The following is a 14,146-nucleotide window of genomic DNA, read 5'->3' as shown; positions in this document are numbered from 1 at the left end:
CTCAAGTTGACTAAACTTTTTTGAGTTGACTGAACTTAATATTTTAAGGCAGCCAGGTAACAAATTATTTTAAGTTGAATCAACAAATTGTTTTTTACAGTGTAGACGTCTCTGTGAGAGCGTGAGAAGACCAGTATGGAATAAATACACAATTTCTTATCAAGAGTTGCTGAACAAAGAATCAAAGCGTGCAATCTGTGATCGCGTGTAGTTGCTGACAATCGAGAAAGCATGCAGTCACTTTCTTATGCGTGCTGTTCTACCAGTTTCACTTTCCCTTTCGAAAACTATCGTGTTTAACAAGGAACAGAGAGGATGGACAGGGGGGCACAGCCCGCGAATGCTCCCCACTTTGGCGTGACACCTGTTCTGCTTTACATAGACGCAAAGTAATCTGTTTAACATGTTTACATTGCACAATTTTATTTTGTTCAGTTTATAGAAAGGTTTATCCCACCCCTCTCAAACTGATTACAATTTCATTCGGTTTGAGCATTTTTATTCTGATTGAGCTGTTTATATGGAGCATCGGATTACAAACGCGCCTAGCAGTGAGTGAAACCTGATTATAGTTGTGTATAGACGAGGATGTGGTAATACGTGCCTGTCAGTCAAAAGCAATGGACGGGGCTACCAAAATATTAAGTCATTTTGCGGACAGGCTCCAAAGTGCTCGTTTTTTGAGCCTGGTTTGATTTTTTGAAGATTTATAAAAAAAAAAAAAAAAAAAATGTGGATGTAGTTTTATCATTCTAAGATGACAATTCCAACACACAATTCTGTCCAAACACCTTGTAAAAATGGATTTTGCATAATAGGTGCCCTTTAAATGATTTAAATAACTAAAATGATACTTTAAAAATGAAACTAAAACTACCAGTAGGTGGCGGCAAGTCACTTGATTTTTATCACTGAATCATTGAATCAATTAATTTATTGGAACGGCTGATTCATTCAGGAATAAAGCATGTGACTATCTTTTTAAATGGGTAATCATGAATCACTGACTCGCTAAAGTAGTTTAAAAATGCAGTCCATTCATAAACGAAAAACCACTGGGTTTGCATTAAGAGATGCGCAGCTGCTCAGCTGTGACTGTTTAAAACTATTTCCGATTAAATAGAGCAAAATTACACAACAGTGTTATAGTCAGACAATGTAAGTCACTTAATATTAACTTCTTGTTTATTGAACTGCTGTGTTAAATCAGTATCACATTTGCAAACTCCCTTAGAAATTATTAAAATAATCTCTTATTTACATAGTGTCTGCACTTTTTTTATGAGAGGATTCATGTGCTTGCAGAACTCGGCACTGAACAAAACTGTGTTTTTTTGAGCAGTGAATGAATTATGATTAACATTGTGTTCAAGGAATCAACAGATATGTCTGTGATACATTACTCAACAGTGCAAAAACACGTAAATAGAAACGTTCAAAACACTCCCCTGCGTGCAAAAACAAATATGCTGATCGGGTCAGTCGCACTGGTTTAAGCTGGTCATGTGCTAGTTGCTTAGGACCAGCACATGACCAGTTGAGAACCAGCTTAAAACCATTTCATGACCAGCTAAGAACCAGCTTAAACCAACCATGCTTTAAAACATAACTAACCAGCATATGCTGTTTTTTTTTCAACAGGGTAGTCCATTCGAAATCAACCAACATACTTGTTTATAACTGTTTTGGACTGTTTGTGCTCATAAACAGTGCTTGATATGTGCATATTTCTCTCTTGATTCAGACAAGATGGATTTCTCACTTAAAAAAACAACTTTATAAGGCTGGAAGCAACACTTTGTAGTTAAAAACATCTTATTTATGGATTTGTTTCTGACTTGTGTATTTCTGTAATGGTTTTTATCAGGAATGTTTGGACTCTCATTCTGACAGCACCCATTCACTGCAGAGAATCCATTTGTGAGCAAGTGATGAAATGTTATATTTCTCCAAGTATGTTCTCATGAAAAATCATGTGTATCTTGGATTGCTTGAGGGGGAGCCAACTTTAAGCAAATTTTCTGTTTTTGAGTGATCTATTCCTTTGAGGCAAGAAAGACATCCCAGGTGATTAGGGTAAAAAAAATAATAGTAATAAAATAATCACAAGGACATCACCACACATCCTAGGCTGATTGATCACATTAAAAAATTAAGAAAAAAAAAACGTATTACAAAATTTTTTTCTTGAAATGTTCCTGAAAGGCATGTAATTAAATATGTAATTATTTATATGAACATCAAATCTGTGTTAATTTCGCTGACAATTTTTTTGTATCATAATTTTCGTCAACAACATTTTTTTTTACAGATGAAAACGAGACGATAATGAAACAAAAACTTGTTTTGAATGACAAAAACTATGACGAAAATCGACAGACATTTACATCAATGAATAAACACGAGACGAAAATGTTAGGGAGAGAAGATTTGGGAAGAGATTCATTTGGAATGAATCTGCAGCATGGTTAGGAGGTTAGATCCATACATTTGAACTGTAATACTGTGCCAAATGATTCATCCGGCTGCACATCTCATTTATTGTTCAAAATATTGTCAATATCTGGGAGTAAGAGAAGAGCAGATATACGGATAAATTTGACGACACAAAAGAAAACTCAATTCGTTGCCGGGTTTCTGAGCGCAGACACCGAAGCAGCTCCTCTTACATAGCACATGAGTACTCTTCCGTGTCGCATGAACAAAGAAAAATACACAAAATGTTGAATTGTCCATTTTAATGAGTATTCATGTAAACACACTCAGTTACATCTTAAGTGAACGTAAACAGCTGGGAGAATATCAGACATGTATCGCATCCATGCATTTGGTTTTAAAGGGACAGCAGCCTAATTTAGTTGCTATTGTCTGTGTCGTTGATGTTAATCAAGCAACAAAAGAAAGACTGAATCACTTTAGTAGCCCTAATAAAGATTAATCTAAATTTATGTAAATAAATATGTCTGCTTGAACGAAGAATGTGGTAAACAAGTTGTTATAAAGAATGCATTATTCTATACAACCACTGGCATTTCATTAAAAAGAAGAGCATGTTCTTGTTTCTTTATGAGTAGTGGCTTCATTTCATTTTAATGCAAAGGCAAGTTACGTGTCACAGCAGTTAAATCTGTGTCTTTCAAAACCTTAATATCAAACCTAAACCTAAACAATGAGTTTGGTCATTTTAAAGAAATACTTAATAAATGCATTACACTGTAAACCCATTAGATTTTAATTGACTAAATCTACTGCAGATTTAGTCAAATAAAATCTTATGATATTTAGTCAATCAAAACTAGACTAAAACTAAAACAATTCAGATGATTAAAATATGACTAAAACTAAATGGCATTTTAGTCAAAAGACTGTAAATAAGACTAAACCAAAATTTGCTGTCAAAATGAACACTGCATCGAATAAAGCAAGGTTTAAAATTCTTGTTTTGTCTTGTTGGCATACTAAGGTATTTACAAAAGGGATTTTTGACATTTCTCTTCATAACAAATCAGAAAATACTGTCTACTAGAAAAAAAAATCATTTTCACCATGTTTTTAGGAATAGAATCTTTGGGAAAATTATATATAAACAAACCCCTCTGTCAAAACCTTCAGAATACAGATGGGAATAAACCTGTAAAGTCTGGTGCATGTAAGTGCTGCTGAAGTGGATGAGGGAAAAAAAAAAGCTAATTTTGAGAAAACAGCCTTTAAAGATATATATTGTAACTGAAATCTACAGATGAAGTGTATTTTGCATATTTTCTTCTCGCTAGTCTGAATAAACACATTACAAAAAGGGCACATAGCCCTAAATCTAAAAACTTCCTAGCGCATGAAAAAAAACAACAACAATGTTTTTGCCTGTAGTGTCTCGCCTTAAACTCCAACACATATGAGCTTTCCATAACACGTGTATATTATAGTCACCGAAAATTGTATTCACCCCCAAATTTCCTCTCGCAGGCTAAGATATCCGTGCCCCTGGACAGCTAATTTATCTGCTGGTGTCAAGCAGGAGGCAGGAGGGGGAGGAGGGGCGGAACCGGGCCGGTGAAGAGCGGGAGGGGGCGGCACTGCAGAGAGAATGGAATGTGACAGTGCTCCTCTCCGCTGTGTTCATTCCTAGTCTCATGCTAATTAGCACTGGGAACAGGCTGCCAGAGCCATGAGAGGTGCCTCTGGTGCAACATGATGCAATGCAGGGCTTCCCTGTCCTATATCAATGCAGAAACCTCTGTGGCTCATATCAAAGCGGCATCTTAGTAGACTGTGTCATCCTGCCGGGCTGGATCTGTTGCTTTGCTGCAGGCAGAAACGGGTTTATCAAAAGATCTTGTTTTCAGGCTGTCGTCGGCATTGACGCGTATACAGTCAATTAGATGAATTAGACAGAGCCATACATATGCTTATTAAATCCAAAGATATGCTGCTGTTTGATGGTAAGGCGGTCACTGAAGCTTTAGCGTGTGTTGATACTGAAAATGGAAAAGGGCAGCATCTATCGCTCGTATGCCTGATGAAAGGCTATTGATTACAAAACTGAATGAGTAATATTGAGGGGGGAATATATAGTCTGGGTTTTGTTGAGGCACTTTCAGTCCTTGCTCTCAGGTCTACATTCTTTCTTGTGGTTTGGTTGCTAGGCACTTCATCAGGAAACTTAATGTGTAATTAGAATGTGTGCAGGGTTTATTTTCTGTCTGTTCTTACAAAGTGCTTATAAAAAAAAAGCATGTATGAGCCACTGCACCAAACGCTAAAATAAAGGCAATTTGCCACATGCATAAATGGAGAAATGCACCACTAAATTGTCTAAATAAATGATAAATAAAATGCTAAAAGCTGAAATCATTCATTATAAATGCCTTAAGTGAATTTCGGAATCACAACATTATAATGTGCACTATCAAAAATTTGAAAATTGCTTTTTATGATTTATTTTTGGCTTTATTATTGATAGGATAGTATAGAGCAGACAGGAAGCGAAGTGGAGGAAGGGATTAGGAAAGGTCCTCAAGCCAGGATTCGAACTCGGGACACCCGTGGTGCAATGGCGCTTAATGCTGCATATGCACTATACTGCCCACAAGGCTATCGCCGCCGATATTTTTGAGAATGGCTAAAGATTACGTTTAGAAATATTAATAACAGTTTTAAATGTGCCAATGGACCAAAATGGACCAATACCATTAAAAAATAATAATAATAAATAAAAAAAATGCTTAATGTCGGCCAGTAACTGATATGGTACCATTATAGTGTATTTCTCTATATGCTATATGCTATACAACAATTCCTCGATTCTATTCGAGTATTCAATAAAAAAAAATAATTCTTGAATGCATTTCGTCCGTGTCGAGTAATCAGCAAAACACCAGAAGTGGTGCATTCCACATATTAAACCCATTTTAAATTCATAATAAAGCATAACGCTATTAAGAATTCACAAACGCTACAATTCAATTAAATATATGCAGTTTTAATATATGCGCTTTATTTATATGCATGTAGGTTACGTACGTGCCTCTCAGAGGGCTCTTTTCACAGTAAATGCTGCTACACAAACTGTTATCATTTGCATGTATGGAGCATCTCAAACTCCATCTCTGGATGTTGTTGTGAGTTTGGGTTTATTATAACATTCATCTGGGAATGTAACATGCATCATTTCAGCATATTTGTAAGGTAAATAATTTATAAACCTACACAAACACAGGAGAATACATCATTATCTTTCTCAATATGCTAACTGTTCACTCTGAGTTTATATGTTTTGATGTCCACATATTCAAGAAATTACAGTGGCTATAGCTTTTCTATCATAAAGAAATGACCAAATATTAAAGATTAATTGGACATTTGGATTACAAGTTGTTGAGTCAATATTAAACACAGACTAGATCGGCAGTAAAGTGTAAAAACAATCATCAGGTCACTGGCATTTTTTATAATGCTGGGAAAAATTTTTCTCTGTGGAACCTTTGCATTTGTCTGGCTCTTAAAATATTAAAGTCATCCTGGTATCGTGGACTCCCTCTCTTGTTTCATACAAACGCAGCTGCTGTTATTTTGCGATGATTGTTTTGTACACTGTAATGGATTATAAGATAACTAACAAACTGGTAAGATTTTGAAACCTTAAATCAATATCTTTTATCACCATAATAATTTTCTGTGGTGACATTTTGTGTAATAAATACTGTGACTGCACTGTCTCCCTTAAATGTCCATCTAGTCTGAATTTGCCCCTTCCTAGCAATGGCTTTCTTCACTGAAGCTTTGCATTCAAATATTACTACTCAGATCAATGTTTTATGTCTAATTATTTACTCTCGTGGCAAGAAGCCGTGTAATAAGCGGGATAATGTACATTATCCCTTACTTAAGTACTTTAACAGTTTACAGTTAAGACTAATTATTATTGCCTCTTTGCTATTATTCATGTATTTCAAGGAATTTTAAAGGCTATTGTTCACATAGGTCTAGTCTTATTACTACAAAAAAAAAAATATACAGTTATCCGATTATCAGAAAAATCGATAGATTACTCGATTACCAAAATAATCCCTAGTGACAGCCCTAATATGCTATCATTCAAAAGTTTGTTACTAAGAAATATATATATTTTATTATTCATTTATTTTCATATATTTATTTACTTATTGTATTTTATTATTTTATTATTATTATTATTATTTAGCATATTAGAATGATTTCTAAATGATCATGGGACACTAAAAACCTGGAGTAATGATGCTGGAAATTCAGGTTTATCATCACAGGAATAAAATACATTTGAAAATATATTTAAATAGTGTAGTATTTAAACACTATGGCCAATCAGCGATGTTTAAAAAAATCAGCTCAACAGCGCTCAAATGTGAGCGGGAAATTGACGTTTTTAAAATTTCAGTACCGAAGGTACCGAACCCGGTACCTTTTGACACCTCTACAGGCAGCTTTGCTTTTAAAAGGCTGGTTAGCATTCACTGGAGCATTTTGCAGCACGCTTTCAGAGTTCCTCCAAAGCCCTCCACCTCCCCAGCTCCACCTGTATAGATATGCAACGGGTTATTACTGTATATATGCTGTTTGTGCAGCAGCATAATGTCTTAAATACTTCCAGTACCATAGTGATGTATGTATTGGCAGTAGCAAGTTCCTGTACTCGCTTTAAATCAGCAGCAGCAGCAGCAGCAATAATCTACAACAAGAGCAATAACTGACAGCAGCAGCAGCGTAGCAGATCTATTCCACCAAGGCCAAATACACTGTCATATAGTCCATTACCATGCTAAAACCTTCTGAGAGTCGTCGAGATAGAACTGTGTTTACTGTATTTTTGATCAAATAAATGCAGCCCTAAAGCCAGCCCTTATACATGCAGATTGGGTGTTTTACTATAGTGATTGGTTGAGCCATTATTTGCATTTTCTTTTCCACACGTTTGCTATCTATGATTTAGTTCATTTTCCGCCAGCATAGGCTGGAAACTTTACCTCCCCAGTGTCGCTGTTGGCTCAGACAGCTGATGTTTCGGGATCAAACCAAACAAACTGTGTTTGAGTATGTGCTAGTCTGTGTCATGCCATTTACACATTTACAGGAAATGTCACAAACAGAGTATGTGAAAACCATCTGTCAGATTCACCAAAAGGTGTTTTTTAGTCTAAAGATCACATTTTTGGTGCTCTCAGGCATGTGTTGATTTGAATTAGGACAACTGTAAATATATATAGATGGCATTAATGAATTTATTTAAAGCAGAATAACATCATTTGGCAGAGAATCTGTGCCTTAAATTCTTTGCGTTTGTGTTTCTCTTTGATGCAGATTCAAGAGCAGATGGAGCGCCACAGAAAATCGATCACGCCGTCATCGGCGGAATCGTCGCGGTGGTTGTGTTTGCCATGCTTTGTCTCCTGATTGTTCTCGGACGATATTTTGCAAGACACAAAGGTAAATCAAAAGGCACGACTGTGGCATCGGCTTGATTTTTGGGTTGTGTTTTTATCTGTGGGAATGACAAACGTTGCTGTTTTAAGGTACCTACTTTACCCACGAAGCCAAAGGAGCGGACGACGCCGCGGATGCCGACACTGCCATCATCAACGCAGAGGGTGGACACAACAATTCGGATGACAAGAAGGAGTACTACATTTAACTCTGACTAGACCTGCTAGCTTCCTGTGCTGAACAGCAAACTGTGGACTGCTGGGTTGGGAGGTAGGGGCTGTGGGATTCAATCAGGCTGGATTCACACCTGTGCAGCTGAAGAGACGGTGAGGAGAAGTTGCTGCCATCGAGACGGACGGGGTGTGGGATGGCAGAGCACTAGGAGAGCTCAATTTTAGACCGCTTCACCATCCAACACCTCCTGCTGGGGCCGGTTTTGTTCAGTTTAAACATTTGCTAAGAATTTTGTGCCTTGTTCTGTTCTTACTGAAGTTCCCACTTTCATCAGGACACCCACAAGCTACTGTCTCTCGACGGTTCGAATCTACGGTTGTTTTGTTTTCGTTTCATTTTGGTTTTTAATTGCCAGCACATCTCTCTCATGCCGTTCTGTCTGCAGGTCTGAAAGAAAGCCACACACGAAGTTTCGATGTACGTTTCGGTCACAGAACGATCGCTTGGGTTGTTTTCATGGATTGATTCCAAGTAATTTATTTGGCAAATTGCCTGTTGCTCTCCTTAGTCCCTCAGAGAATGGCTTAGAGAAGATAGAAACCTCTGTTGTTGTGACCAACAACATTCAGCGGCAGTAATGTGTTTTTGCATTATTTATTAGGTATACTGTATGTGATTATAATCGGCTTTTGTTGATATTAGGGCTGTCAATTGAACACATTTCTTCAATGCCATTAAATATTTAAAAAATTACACAATCAAAGTCAGTAACGCCCCTGATCCATCTGTAAATTTTATACATTTTTTGTCATCTATTTATTTACTCAAAATTATATTGTATTACTACTATTATTATTATTATTATTATTAGCCATAGTCTTTTCTCTCTCTTTTTTTTTTTTTTTTTTTTTTTTTTTTTTTAAAAAAAAATAACAATGCTTTCTTTCTTTAGCTTAATTAATGATCTGGAAAAAATTCAAATCCAAAGTCTTCAAAATTGTGGTGCAATCAACATGTAGAGACATGCAAAAAACTAATTATAATAATAATGACATTTATGAACAAATTAATGTATTTATTTATGGATTAATAATTATTTTTCTAAGTTTAGATATTAAAATGGCCATTAAAATGTGGTGCTCATAGTGTGAAGTGCCAAAATATTTTGCATTTCAACAAAATATCACACTGCTTCACTTTTTATAAATATCTGGGAACAAAAATCTAATTCAATGTCATGTGGTCCAATCAACATGCAGAAACATGCTAATAATAATAATAATAATAATAATAATAATAATATTAATTTACAGTTCAAGCGATGCAACTCCCCAAAAATGTAATGATATTTATCAATTAATAATTGGTCATTATTACTTGTGAATTCACAATTAATAAAAATATTTATGGATTAATAATTAAATTTACCATTTTTCTTTTGTTAAGATTTGTTTTTCAAAGTTTAGCTATTAAAATCGCATGAGGCATGAGGTGCCAAAAATATTTTGCATTTCAACAAAATATCACGCTGCTTCACTGTTTATAAATATCTGGAAAAAGAATTCAAAGTCATGTGGCGCAATCAACATGCAGAAACATGCTAATAATAATAATTAATAATAATAATAATAATAATAATTTACAATTTAAGTGATGCAACTCCCCAAAGATGTAATGCAATTTATGAATTAATTAATTGGTAAAAAGTACTTATGAATTCACTAATTTATTTATTTATGGATTGATAATTACATTTACCCTGTTTTACTTTTGTCCAGATTTGTTTTTCAAAGTTTAGCTATTAAAACAGCACATTAAAATGCGGTGCTCATGGCGTGAGGTGCCAAAAAAAGTTGCATTTCGAGAAAATATCATGCTGCTACACTGTTTATCAAAATCTGGAAAAAAAATCAAATTGAAACTTATGTGGTGCAATCAACATGCACAATAATAATAATAAAAATGGAAAATAATAATAATAATTTACAGTTTAAGTGATGCAACTCCACATAGATGTAATGATATTAATGGATAATTGGTAATAATTACTTGTATTTATGGATTAATAAATATATTTACCCTGTTTTTCAAAGTTTAGCTATTAAAACGGTGCATTAAAATGTATGCCAAAAAATTGTCTACACAATACACAAATTAACAAAATATCACAGTGCTATACTGTTTATAAATATCTGGAAAAAAAGCTTCAGATTCAGTGGTGGTGCAATCAAAATTCAGAAATGTGCAAAAACATTATAAAAATTTACAGTTTAAGTGACGCAACTCCCCAAAGATTTATGAATTAATAATTAGTAATAATTATTTATGAATGAATTCATATTTATTTATGGATTCATTATTAAATGTACCGTTTTACTTTTGTCAAGATTTGTTTTTCAAAGTTCAGATATTAAAATAACACATTAAAATGTGGTGCTCATGGCATGAGATGCCAAAAAATTGTTGCATTTCGACAAAATATCACAGTTTATCAAAATCTGGAATATAAATAATAATAATCATTTACATTTTAAGTGATGCAGCTCCCTAAAGATGTAATGATATTTATGAATTAATAATTGGTAAATAATTACTTATTAATTAATTTATTTCTGGAATAATAATTAATTTTACCGTTTTACTTTTGTCAAGATTTGTTTTTTAAAGTTTAGCTATTAAATCGGCTTATTAAAATGTGGTGCTCATGGCGTGAGGTTTTTTTTTTTTTTTTTTTTTTTTTTTTACATTTCAACAAAATATCACAGAATGGGTACAATCCATTAATGACAAATTTTGTGTCGGACAGAGAAGACAACCTCCAAAATGATTTACTGTGGACTGTAGGGTGATTGACTTCTATTCAAATGATATGAAACTTCAACCAACAGTATATTGTCCTCCTCTACCTAATTAGAATCAATTTGATTAATTCATCAGCATATGTTGTAGTTAGTTTGATTAAAACTTTAAACGATTGACAGCCCTAATTGTACGTTAGATATACTGTATGTGATTATAATCGGCTTGTGTTGATATTCTTTCCGGCTTGTATCGCATTATCCATATATACCAGCATCACCCACAGACTAATTTATTGTAATTAACGCCCAAGCATTAAAAATAAATGCCAAAGCAAAGAAGAGCAGATCGGCTCCTGGCTCAGCTGTACAGGAAGGCCGTCACAAAGATGTCCCCTTCTACGAAACACAACATATCTCGAGTGTAAAATAGCTTTCATTTTTAGCTTGTTCTCATTCAGTAGGCTCAGTATGAGGTCGAGGTCAGTGAGTTTCTCCGAATATTGTTAGTGCTTCTGTGCGCTTCTCATAGTGACATAAAAAAATTTCGTACTAAATGAAATAGATGGAGCCTGTATGTTGTAAGCCATACTCACAGTTGTGCCCTCCAACACGTTTCGGTTAGCAGCTCTTCAATCCAGCTTATGTGTAGACGCCAGATTGAATGTAATAACTCTACAATAATGCAATAGTTTATGAAAGCGAGTCCCGAATGTCCTGTTTATCTCATCTAACATGCTTTATTTTCAGAAAGGGAGAATTTTAACACGGACACGTATTGTTTCCTCACTCATAAAAGTATTATAAATGCATAGAGCGTGAAATTATTACATTATTGTAGAGTTAGTATATAGTTGGTGAAATATTACACTCATAACAGCCATCGTTTCATATCTTTGGCCTTCGTTGGACAGATGCATATTGTTTGTGATTAAATACATGGGGGCATTTTGGAGTTATGGTGAGAGTACAGTTAACATTGTAAAATCCTTGTGACAGAATTGTTTGGTCATAGCGTTTACATGAATTTGTGTATTATCAAGTGTTATTTTTTCGTTTGTTTGTTTTTTCTAAGTGTTATTCCTGAGATTTTCTGACAGGTGAGCATTATTTAGATTTGAAATCGCTAATAAATTATGGTATATTCGTGCGAGGCTCTTGTAGCTAATGCCGCTCTTTATACTTGGTTATACAGAAAGATCTTTCCTTTTGATTGTCATTGTATGTTGTACAGAATTTTGTGGTTTTATACAGCAGCACATTTATTTAAACATACCTTGTTCTAAACGCCTACAACACTAAACTGATTGAGAATGAAGTAAATGAAAGTTAAATTATGCCCCCTACAGAAAACGTTGGGCCCAAGTTCATAAACTACTATTCAAAAGTTGGGGGTCAAAAAGATTTTCTTTTCTTGTAATTTTTTAAAATAAAGCAGTACTTTTATTTCACAAAGATGCATTAAGTTGTGATTAAAAGTGACAATAAAACATTTATAATGTTGAAAGTCTGTTGGAAAAATACAACTGCATCACAACTGTTTTCAACATTGATAAACAGAAATGTTTCTTAAGCACCAAATCAGCATATTAAAATTAGGGATGGGACAATACATCGATTTGTGGATAGATTCTGAGATCTTTCGAAAGCATCGCTGTTCTCTTTGGAAAAGATTTTAAAGGAGAACTCCACTTGCAGAACAGCAATTTACAAATAATGTACTCACCCCCTTGTCATCCAAGATGCTCATGTTCAATTGTGCCCACAATTTTAAACTTCCAAAATGTAGTTTAAATGCAGCTTCAAAAGGCTCTAAACCATCCCAGCTGAGGAAGAAGGGTCTTATCTAGCGAAACGACATGTCTTTTTTTTTTTTTAAATAAAAATGTGTATACTTTTTAAGCACAAAAGCTTGTGTAGCACAAGCTCTGGGATGCGCGTTCTTGAATGATTCGTTCATTTTGAACGGATCTTTAATGTGACTCGTGAAGAACGAGTCGTCTCGGGGAGTGATTCGTTCAGTCGCGCATGCACAACATCCTATTAGGTTCTGTACTGGAATTAGTTCACCTGTTTCAAGTCTTCAGGTTTTCAGAGTCGTTTGTTCATCTTAAGGGGCTGTCACGTGATGAACAAACGACTCCAACCCGAAAATTTGTCAGATAAGAGGTGAGCTGAGCTGAGCTAATCATACACTAAAGACCCAGGTAAACAATGAAGTAATCTTTTCTGTTTCTTATAGCATTATAGTTTTGTCTTGTTTGTAGCGTGAGCAACGTTTGTGTAAGCAGTGGATGTGTTAGGGAAGTTTTTTGCTAAAATGAACGAAATGACTCAGAAAAAAGATTTGTTCATTTTGCTGAACGAGACTCAAAAGTCTGAGTCAGAAAAATGATCCGAACTTCCCATCACTACTACGAATCACATCTAAGTTCATCGTCTGTGTACTCCGGCTAAAAAAAGGTAGAGAATGGCGAAAAACTCCATCTTATTTTCTCCTACAACCTAAGAATCGTCCGACATTGTTGTAGCTTTTTGTTTATAAACAGCGTTTGACTTACTTGCACTTTTTTAGTCTTTGAGCGTTCGCTTTGTAAACACTGGGTCTGTAGTTTCGTGTGGCCTTTCAACGTGATTCAATAGTACGTAGTGTCGTGAACGCACATCTCAGAACTTGTGCTACACAAGGTTTTGTGCTTAGAAAGTATGCAAATTTGATTGTTTCGCTAGATAAGACCCTTCTTCCTCAGCTGGGATCGTTTAGAGCCTTTTGAAGCTGCATTTAAACTACATTTGGGAAGTTCAAAATCATGGGCACAGTTGAAGTCCATTATATGAAGAAATATTCTGAAATGCTTTCCTCAAAAACCATAATCTCTTTACGACTGAAGACAGAAAGACGTGAACATCTCGCCATCTTAACAGCGCTCTAATCTAGTTCCCTTTCGATACTACACTCGTACTGCGTCGCTAGACGCTATGGGAAAAGGTCCTTTTTCCTTCTCGACTGAAGCCTTTTTTCAAACACGCAGTGAAACTGCACGGCATTGGATCGTGCAGAGAAACGAAACGAACCAATGACTCGGCAGCGGTGCTGCACGAGCCTATGGCGAGAGAGCCCGCCGAAGCCCGCCAGAAGGGGCGGAGCCACTGGCTATATAAGCGGTCATCTCGCCATAGGAACCCAGATTTCTTCTCCTTCAGCGACGACTCTTCGC

At 35.3% G+C, this 14,146-nt stretch overlaps 1 protein-coding gene across 3 annotated transcripts in view; it reads left to right on the top strand.

The window, feature by feature from the left end:
- The window catches only part of cadm1b (cell adhesion molecule 1b), a 245,438-nt gene extending 232,716 nt beyond the window's left edge, over positions 1-12,722 (top strand). For all 3 annotated transcript variants that reach the window (XM_051129480.1, XM_051129481.1, XM_051129478.1), the window contains 2 exons: positions 7,834-7,959; positions 8,046-12,722. In XM_051129480.1, the coding sequence (XP_050985437.1) occupies positions 7,834-7,959; positions 8,046-8,164 (245 nt within the window). In that variant the 3' untranslated portion in view covers positions 8,165-12,722. The remainder of the gene's footprint in view (positions 1-7,833; positions 7,960-8,045) is intronic.
- Positions 12,723-14,146: the final 1,424 nt, after the last annotated feature.

The sequence above is a fragment of the Labeo rohita genome, chromosome 15, assembly GCF_022985175.1.
Source record: "Labeo rohita strain BAU-BD-2019 chromosome 15, IGBB_LRoh.1.0, whole genome shotgun sequence".
In the NCBI taxonomy this organism is placed as follows: Eukaryota; Metazoa; Chordata; class Actinopteri; order Cypriniformes; family Cyprinidae; genus Labeo; species Labeo rohita.
This window is presented reverse-complemented; position numbering and strand designations above follow the sequence as displayed.